A 9962-nucleotide genomic window follows, 5' to 3' on the forward strand; every position below is an offset into this window, starting at 1 on the left:
TTCGAAGTATCAATACACAGGCCTTATTGCAAACACAATTAAAACAGACTATCCCGTTCTTTCCTTACGTGCATAACAGTGGTGGACCCAGGATTCTGGAGAAGTGGGGTAATTTAAGTTTGGGCTGATGCAAGCAGCCACAGATACACGTACATGCACGTCGTCACATAAAATCTTTGTTACGACGTTAAACCACGTTTCACCGCGCATCACATCCTGGCAAAACAAACAAACGAAAAAAACCCCGCAAACCAACTCGAATCTATAAGAGTTCAGAAACATAAATTGATCGATGGTCATTACCAATTAAATCGTTAAATTGGAAATGGTTATGTTAAAGTGTTTGCAACTATACAACGAACACACACAAATCCTTAAAGCAACGAAACTATAATACTCGGAAGGGAGATAACTCGACCCCAACTCTTACGTATTCGGAGGAAAGATCTGGCAAGAGATCTGGCGGGAAGAAGTGTTTTTCGTCGTGGTGTTCAGCGGTCACTCAGTATGTACATGGGTCTTTGAGACATTTGTATGCTCAAGGACAGAGTAGATTGGCATACTTTTTGTAGTATAGGTCAGTGTCTGTTAGTACTGAAAACATTCATTTCATAGCTTTTGTTACACATGACCAGAGCCGGGAGTTGTCTCCCTTCATGTAATGTAGCAAGATTATGCATGTACTCTGGCTGTAATTAACTGCACTTCTAACAATATTTCATTTATAGCGCATTGTGACAGCTTAATGTGGGAGAAAACCCCGAAGGGAAGCAGATCCCAGGCGTTTACGAGTTTGTTGATACACTCAGCATGGTACAGACCGATTCAGGTCAGAAAAAACATGAACGGAACCCACGATTATAGGTTCCTGGCATGACAAAGGGACACAACTCTGCAAACTACATTTCCCGTGAGCACCAATGCGCGGTGTAGGTACATTATATAAAATGTGGAAACGATTTAACTTCAACTCATTAATACATGTACTTAGTATCGTGTGATTTGACAATATTGTTTGCTATACGCGCGCGCGCGCGTGTGTGTGTGTGGCTTAAATTTTAATTAGCAAATGTTGAATGAGAGTTACTAGGGGTGGCACGTTAACTCGTTTCTGCTGTACTGTACGTATTTGATTAAGTCACTTGAAGCAATTTGGTTTGAGAAAGTACATACGCAAAGAGATCATTTTGTAACCCTTTGTTAGCATTCTAAAGCTCAACTCCTGTGTTTTACCAACAGGCATTTTTTTCCGTTATGGCGGGCGTGGAGCAGAACATTTTCACAAAGTAAGTCAGAGAAAGTCAAACTGTAAACCAAGTACTCAGCTGACCTCAGTGCTTGTCATTTCTGACCCATTCGTAATCCAAATAGGATTGTTTCCCAGTGACCAATACCAGGCGACCGATATGGACTTGGGACAGTGACCTCCCGTGACTTTGCTAAAACATCACTTGTGAAGACATAGTTACAGGCTGTCGTTGTCTACCTGGAATATTGCTGGATGTGGCGTTATGTACCTGGAATATTGCTGGATGTGGCGTTTTACATAATACAATAAGCCACGTACAATGATAACAGCTGATCAGCTGCCCATCATTTCAGCGTCTTAGTCTGTCATACAGTCAAAAATGAAACCTACAGCTTTATGGATTACAACTTCTTGTTTATTTCGTTGAGCGACGTTTCAATGTAGATTCTTATATGGTTTTCAAGCTAAGTGTGAATACAACCAAATAGTGAGAAGCTTATATACATTCATATATCATATACTGGTGAAACCTCCTGCCCCGTCGACACTCGCATAAACGAACACAAATCCTCTACAGCCAAGGCAGACAGCAAATCAGCCATCTCAGACCATCAACAAAACTTCCCCACTCATCGAATCAAGTTTGACTAATTCGAAGTCCAGTCAACCAAAAAACAAGACTTCACAAAAAAGCCATAAAGCTGTATGTTTCATTTTTGACTCACCAACTTCTAGAATGCCCATCAAACATGTCTTACAATCCCTAAACAACGTTATTTTCCCTACTGCCTAGCCCTCCCTGCATTGCTAAAATACTACATGGAGCAGGTCTAAGTTTCTACAGGATCTTTGTCTCCTGAATTTACAACGTCTCCAGTGTGAGGGTTCGAATCCATGTATGGTCAATAACCGTTTGTCAATAACGCCCAGTACCGAACTAGATTTTCCCGATTGCATGGCTGACTACAGAGTGGGCAGGGCTTGTTCTAACGAAGAAACAAGGTCACTGCCTGATTACTTTTTCGTCATTGGCTGGTCATAGAATGGGTGGGGTTTGTTCCATCGAAGAATAATGTCACTGATTTCGTATTGTCCACATTTACGCCTCAATGTTGACATAAACTGTACCGGAAGTTATTGTTGTCGAGTGATATAAATTTTAAGGATTAATTAAAGATATTTTGGACTTGAAAACGTAAACACCTGTGCGCATACATTTATTTTGACAAGTTGTTCTTGCCAATATATATTTTGGCTTATACCAAAAAAATCCCCAAACCCACAAATGGAATTAAAGTCAATTCCTAAATATATCGTACTATACAGCGTCATGTTTCATGAACGGGATATAGACGTCCTGTTTCAACCTGGTTCCTGGGTCTACTACGTGTGCACTAATGTGCCGACAACCTGGTTCCCGAGCCTCTGATAATTTATGTTAATGGGAACCAGACTGGCTATTCTCGAAACGTTCGTCCTGCTTCAGTAAGCCGGGGATTTATGCAATACATGAGGCGGAAATATACTACCGACATGAAATAAGGGAACTAATGAAGTAATAGCGAATTTGAAACTGCTTTAAATATCCACTAAATCAATTTTAGGCGTCAAGTTCAATATCTGGTGTGTCCACCATGTTGGGCAACACATTGACGGCACCAGTGGCATGCTGTTAATCAATTTCCGGATGGTTGCCCGTGATATTGCCCGCCATTCCTCTTAGAGAGCTGCACCAAGCTGGGCCAGGTTGGCGGGTCCTGGGTCCCTGGCGTACACCCTTCCACCAAGAACGTCCCAGAGATGTTCAGTTGGGGACAGGTCTGGGGACTTAGAGGGCCAGTCCAATGTCTGGATACCTTCTTGTCGGAGATAAGCGGAGAGAATTCGGGCCCGATGTGGTCTGGCATTATGATCTTGGAATACAAAATTTCGGCCGATAACTCTAGCCTATGGAGCCACAACAGGACGCAATATTTGGTCAACGTATCGCTGACCAGTCATGGCTCCGTTAATGATGACCAAATCTGATCGTCTGTCACGTATAATCCCACCCCACACCATGACACTAGCATCTCCATATCGATCATGGTCAAGAATTGCTGCTCTGGCATATCGCTCCCCGCTCCGACGCCAACAACGTTTTCTACCATCTGTGAATCGTAGGCAAAACCTTGACTCATCAGAGAACATGGTGTAACGCCAGTGGCGCATAGCCCGTCCTTGATACTGCCTAGCCCATGCCAATCTTTGGCGCTTATGGTGAGCTGAAAGGGTGACACCCTTAAAAGGCCGTCTTGCTTTCAGACGAGCTTGATAGAGTCGGTTTTTAACGGTTGAGGTTGAAATGCGTCTTCCAGTGAGTGTGCGGAATTCTCTATTGATGGCAGGGGCCGATTTAAACCTATCGCGTAGAGCAATTAACGTAATGAGACGATTAACGTAATGTCGTGGTGTCGTTGATTTTGGTCTACCACGCCCAGGTCTCGTTGCAACCCTACCCGTTTGACGGTACTTATCCCACAGGCGTGAAATTACACTTTTTGATTTACCCATCTGCCAGGCAACTTCACATACTGATGTCCCCCCTCTATCATCCCCACAATTCTCCATTTTGTTGCTTCACCGAGATACTGCCTCGGAGGCATTTCTGTCAGTAAGTGTCTATCTCTATTGCATTAGTGATTGCGACTTCTCCAGTACATTTACCATTTACAGGAGTTAACTTCTGTATGCACGTGTAGCACGTGCTAGACATGCATTATGCGAAATTCCATTGTCATTGGATGTTGCGTTTGGGAGATACGCCACGATAACGGACCCTGTCACAGTCAAAGTCATCTACATTCAATTTCTTGGTTCCCTTATTTTCTGTCGGTAGTATATGGATGATTTTTTCGCAATTCCAGCTTGCTATCAAAATTATTTTTCCCCAGGAAATTTGAAATCAAATATGAGGACAGGCAGATACCAGCTGTCCTCACCACGCCCAATAGACCACGTGACCAAGGCATTGTCTTCACTCACGGAGCAGGAGGAGATATGGATACTCCACAAGTTGCCCTCATTTGTGAGGGTTTGTCCAAGAGAGGGTTCACTGTCCTCAGATTTACCTGCAAGAGCCTGAATCTTAAATATCGGACAAAGGTTTATGCTGAAGTTGTGGTGAGGGTATTTCGGAAAACAGTCTTAATAAATGGAAGTATAAATTGCAAAACGTTGAAACAAAGTACAAAAAACGTTTTTACTGTTACATGTACTCTAGCTCAACACATACTGAAGTGGGTTCTCACAGTGCTCGGGTGGTTGGGTAGCCTAAAGGTTATTGCTTTTGCTCGTAACGCCAAGGACCCGGGTTCAATTCCTCAGATAAGTCGAGTAGGTGAAGCCCATGTCTGGTGTCTCCCGCCATGATGTTGCTGGAATATTGTTAAAAGCTGCGTGAAACCAAACTCACTCACTCACTCACTCACTCTTACAGTACTCATTCTAGAAACTCAGTGTGTATGATTAATATCACATTTAGTTTCACTTTTAAATCTGTCAACGAAACTACACCTTAAATATGTGTCATCGAATTGTTAAAAGCAAGGCTAAGTATCCTCCACAGTGTGTTTGTTGTACTTAAAGGTGTTGTGTTTTACAGAAATACTTCAAGATGAACAACAGCGAAGTCCAAAGATGCCTAGTAGGAGGTGAGTGTATTTTCTATTCATCACTGAAAAAATATTTAAGGTATTAGTTAAAGCAGGACTGTATTATCTTATATTTATTAATTACATGTATGTTAAGTATTAAGAAGGTAAGTATGTACGTCGCATCATAGATCTAATCGAAAGGGACATGCTATTCTTGACGTCACATCTTACAGGTAAGATACACCATGTTTCCTTTACGTGTAGTGACAAAGCGCCAAAATGGACCGTGGTCGCAGTGTTGTACTTCCGTTAATATGGACATTTTTGCCTTGTTTTTGTATATGTTGTTTACGTCTCACTCAGCAATACTGTAGCTATATGGCGACGGTCTGGACCAGACAATCCAGTAATCAAGAGCATGAGTATCGATCTACACTCTTGACATACGATGACATGTGTCAACTAGGTCAGCGACCCTGACCACCCTATCTTGTTAGCGCCCCTTACAACAAGCATGGGTTGTTGGAGACCGGATCGTCAGGGGTGGCTTGTGAAGGTGGAACATGGCGACAATGTCCGTAGACAAATGCAGTCATTTGATCAATAAGACATGGTACATATTTATTACCCAAATCGTTAACAAAGTCAGTTATTCATCGATATTAATGGAATCTGAAGTTAGTACACAGGGCGTGGGTTGTATTATCTCAACTGTACTCGGACACACTGTATAAGTCGATAACCTAACTGACCATCTGGCAGAATACAGGCCAGTGGGGACAGTAAGACCCCTGGACATAGATAACTGCATCGGGCTAACCCAGAGTCCCTGAAGAAAAAGACAGTTTATTTCATTTAAATTGAAAAGAAATCGTGACGAACTGGGAAATGTTCACTGACGCCATGTATAATTTTCACCGAAACAAATACAATTCCTTTTAAACTGAGAAAGAGTCCCAGTGCGATGGGAGATTCAGAACTTGAGGAAATCTAGCCCCGTTTCAGTTTGGGGCTTTAGTATTAGAGAACGGGCAGGGCGAGAGGAAAATAATGTTGTTTAGGAACTGTCTGAGAGTATGGGAGATGCTGTTGTGGAAAATCAGTCGTATTCGTCACCCGTACGCCATCACTGCCAAGAATCGTGGCAAACCAATCAAATCACGCACAACAATACGCATTTCAAAACATGAAAATGAACTTTGAAAATTCGCTACACTATACAAAGCACAATTTAAACATACACTTTGAGCTAAAGGGTGAACAACTTTCAAAATAAATTTCAACAACATATTTGCAAAGGGAATGACCCCATTGCTGTTTTGCCCACGGGGTGAAGATAATCTAAGAGCCGTGTTTGGAAATTCAGAGTTATCGTTCCTTGATAATAGTACTGTACTATTTTCATATCCATGCCCGTTTCCGCTTAGACAGGGCCCAGTCGTAAACATGGCCACGAGATGCTTGCCGGAATGACACGAGTAGTTAAGAATAATGGAAAATCTGGCCAGAGGTTCATTTGGTCTTTGGCCTTGACCACGAAGGGTAGGGCGGTTAGAATACTGGTTCAGGGAGTGAAAGCTTGTCACCATGTAACTCCAACCGCGGCTTCAAACACGTCAGCTTCTAAGATGTTCTTGTTATTATATCAGTTATAACTTTATTAAGGGGTTTTACTACTGAAGAAATAATTGCAAAGTTTAGGTGGATCTAAGGTACCAAGGGAAGGCAGCCTTATGGTTAATGCGACCTCTTGTCACACCGGAGATCCATGTTCGATTTCCCTTACAACCCATGTCTGTTTTTCCCCCGCCGTGATCTTGCTAGATCTTGACGAAATACACACTACAAATTGAGTTTAACAAACAGCGAGCGAACCTGATTCCCGTTCCTCGCCTCCAGTCTTACCGGGAACCCTACCGAGAATGGCCGATTGGCTGTTGTTAAAAATAGAATGATACATTCGTCAGCACAACCTACAAGAAGATATTCGGCTTGTCCCGGAATAACACGAGTGGGTCACGAATGCATTTAATGTTGTAAAACATCATTGCATTTTATAGTAAATATGTTTGTTTTCTTTGACATTTAGGAAGATCGATGGGTTCAAGAGCAGCGGTTGAAGTAGCCAATCAGCTGAAAGGAACAGAGTTTGAATCGTTCGTCCAGGGTGTAATCTGTATCTCCTATCCTTTGTTCCCACCTGGATCACCAGAAAAAATAAGGGATGCTCCCTTGTACGATCTCTGTCAGTCGTCATTGTTTGTAAGCGGAGACCGAGATGACATGTGTGAGAAGACAAGACTTCTTGACGTCCTAGCCAAAGTGAAGAATAGTTCTGTTTGTTGGTTAGAAAATGCAGATCACAGTTTAGTTGTGAGATCTTCAGGGCTAGAACATACCGTTCAATTTGTAATCGAGAAGATATGCAACTGGCACTATGAGACGAAAGGAGTAAATCAGAATGGCTTCCGTTGCGAGTCTCGTCACGTGATAGAAGCGGAAGTACCAGCCAAAGGTTCCAAGAGAACTAAGCTACAAGAGGAACGTGTGAAATCTTCGAAAAAACGTAAACTGAAGAACAAATCGAAGTGATACGTGATAACTGGTCACAAGAACGTCATCAATAAACTCAATTTAATTCTTTTTTTTTTCTTTATTTTTTTGTAATTGGTCAATTTCGTGGGTCATGTTTGGTTTTGTATTGACACCAGTCTCTATACAATCATCTGCGCATCTGAACTATCATCGCATTTATCGGAAATTCTAGTTACATCAAATCTATCGTCTTTAATGACGATGGTTTGGTAGCCAAATTTTGTAATGCCTCAACTTGAGGCACTGAAGGCCCGGATCAAATTCCCGACATGGGAACAGTGTGTAACGCCCATTTCTGGTGTCTCCCGTCGGGAAGACGCTGGAACAAAGCGGAGTAAAACCTTACTTATTTACTCACTCACTTGAGGATAGACCGTTCTCCAATGAAATGTTCGAGTTAAAAAAACAATCACCCAAAGCCCTAGATGGAGATGGACCTAAAACAAAGTAGTTTATGTTATACTGTTGAGGTGTTAGAAGCAACATTTCGCAAAGCAATGCTCTGTGTGGAGCTGAAACGGCGTCTGTTTGAACAGGGCAGTCGTTAAAAAAACAACGAAAACAAAAAACAAACAAACAAACAAAACCCCCCACTTTGAGCATGTACAAGAATATTGCTGAAAACGCTCCAGTGTCTGCCTTGATTTACCCATGTTGGAATTTATTTGGTCTTCGGCGTGACGGTCGAATGCTTTAGGCTACCCCACTGCCCCTTATATCGCCTCCAAGGATGCCGTTGTTCATAACATCAACCACTGGTTCGTCAGATCAAAACTCGACTGTGTGCTGCTGAAAAACAGACATCCTTCACTGAATGCCATGGATCGTAACATATTTCGTGGAAGAACAGATAATTATCGGCAGTATTGTGAAGCTTTTGAGGTTTAGTCATTTTTCTAAAGCTTAGTTTCAAATAACTATTTGATCTTTTCGTTATATTCTGGTGTCTTAATAATTAAAAACCGCTAATAAAGCGAAAGAGCGCTGAGTGCATTTTGTAATCGCAGGATAACAAATTACAGGCAATGCAAATAATCCTTTAAATCTTTTTGGAGTGAGTGAGTATGGTTTCAGCAGTATTTCAGCAATATCACGACGCAGGACAACAGAAATGGACTTCACACATTAATGGGGAGTCGAACCCGGTCGTCGGTGTGAAATAAGTAACCACTTTAGTGGCTGACGGCTTGAGTATCGGTGAAACATTGCTGAAAATGGCGCAGAAACATATTAACTCACTCGGAAGCTCACGCGTTCCTATATGTGTTAAAGTTTAGCATCTAATGAAATGTGATACAAACAGCGGGCAGCACAGGCACAGGCAGCTCTGTCCTACCGCGATTTTGTCGGAATGAGTGAGTATGGTTTTACACCGCTTTAAATAACATTCGCTACCTGTACAAACAAAGATCTCTTGGGCGATAGCAATATGATTTTAAGGCACTGAAGAATTCTATCATGTCGAACAGCTCGGCGTGGAAGACAACTCTAGGGATCGGGTGTTGACTTGGCGACATAATGAGTCACCGTATCACGTCGAGTGAGTGAGTGTAATTTAGTCGCAGTTACCAATGCTCCACTACTATCATAACTGACTTCACAGATTGCACTCAAGTTGGGAATCGAACCGGATATTCTGCGTGACGTGATACCTCTTAACGACTTGGCTACTCTACCACCTATTGAACGATCGGAACTATCCGTTAAAGCGTGTCCCAGAGCTTCATCAGATAGGTTAGTGAGACTGCTTCCATAATTGGTAACCATGAAAAACAAATGCTCCATTAATTTAGTCGCTTGGTCATTGCGTCTGTTCTGGCCATGACGATAATGACTTTCAGTGGGGTATTGGAAAATAGTTGCGTCCGAAACTCGTCGCATGTAATGGCTTATCAGTCGTTTCGGAACGACTTGCCCTGTCCGTGTTATTTATAGCTCGACGTAAATGTATCAAGGCATTGGTTGCTAGGAAAAATCGATTTTATGGACTGCATCCACTAGAGGGTGGGTTTTTTGTTTATCTCCCCCATATCAATACGGCGTACAGATTCTGGATAATCGAAGCTGCCGTAAAATTTTTTATAGATAAACTGCTCTTACAAATGACTTAAAACAAACCACGTGAAGATCCAAGTAAGAATTGATCTTCAGTAACCCATGCTTATCGTACGAGGCGACTTGGGATCGGTTGGTCAGGTTTGCTGACTTAGCAGACATATGTCATCGTATCCCAGCTGCGTAGATTGATGCTCATGATGTTGATCACTGGATTTATGGTCAGGATATGATTATTTACAGAGCGCCACAGGTGCCATATAGGTGGAATATTACTGAGCACTGCGTTAACAAACAAACCAACCGTAACAAAAGAAAACCGCCCCAAAACACAACCACTTTTTTCTCCAAATGAATGGGTTGGAATTGTTTGTTTCTACTTGGTAAGATTCCAGCTACATGGCGGCGATCTGTAAATAATCGAGCCC

General features: G+C 42.2%; 1 protein-coding gene across 1 annotated transcript; it reads left to right on the plus strand.

Annotated features, from left to right (window-relative positions):
- The first annotated feature begins 1254 nt into the window (after positions 1–1254).
- LOC137295240 (testis-expressed protein 30-like) lies at positions 1255–8453 on the plus strand. Its single transcript, XM_067826557.1, has 4 exons — positions 1255–1286; positions 4156–4411; positions 4893–4941; positions 6974–8453. Exons 1-4 carry the CDS (start codon positions 1255–1257, stop codon positions 7474–7476), a joined length of 840 nt encoding a protein of 279 aa, XP_067682658.1. The 3' UTR covers positions 7477–8453.
- Positions 8454–9962: the final 1509 nt, after the last annotated feature.

This window comes from Haliotis asinina, chromosome 8, assembly GCF_037392515.1.
Source record: "Haliotis asinina isolate JCU_RB_2024 chromosome 8, JCU_Hal_asi_v2, whole genome shotgun sequence".
Taxonomy (NCBI): Eukaryota; Metazoa; Mollusca; class Gastropoda; order Lepetellida; family Haliotidae; genus Haliotis; species Haliotis asinina.

Bases quoted from the DNA above. Each gene is read 5' to 3' on its own strand.
- LOC137295240 (XM_067826557.1), top strand. From the start codon at position 1,255: ATGGCGGGCGTGGAGCAGAACATTTTCACAAA. The intron at 4,412-4,892 runs GTGAGGGTATTT...TGTGTTTTACAG, and splicing joins AGGTTTATGCTGAAGTTGTG to AAATACTTCAAGATGAACAA. The intron at 4,942-6,973 runs GTGAGTGTATTT...TTTGACATTTAG, and splicing joins CCAAAGATGCCTAGTAGGAG to GAAGATCGATGGGTTCAAGA.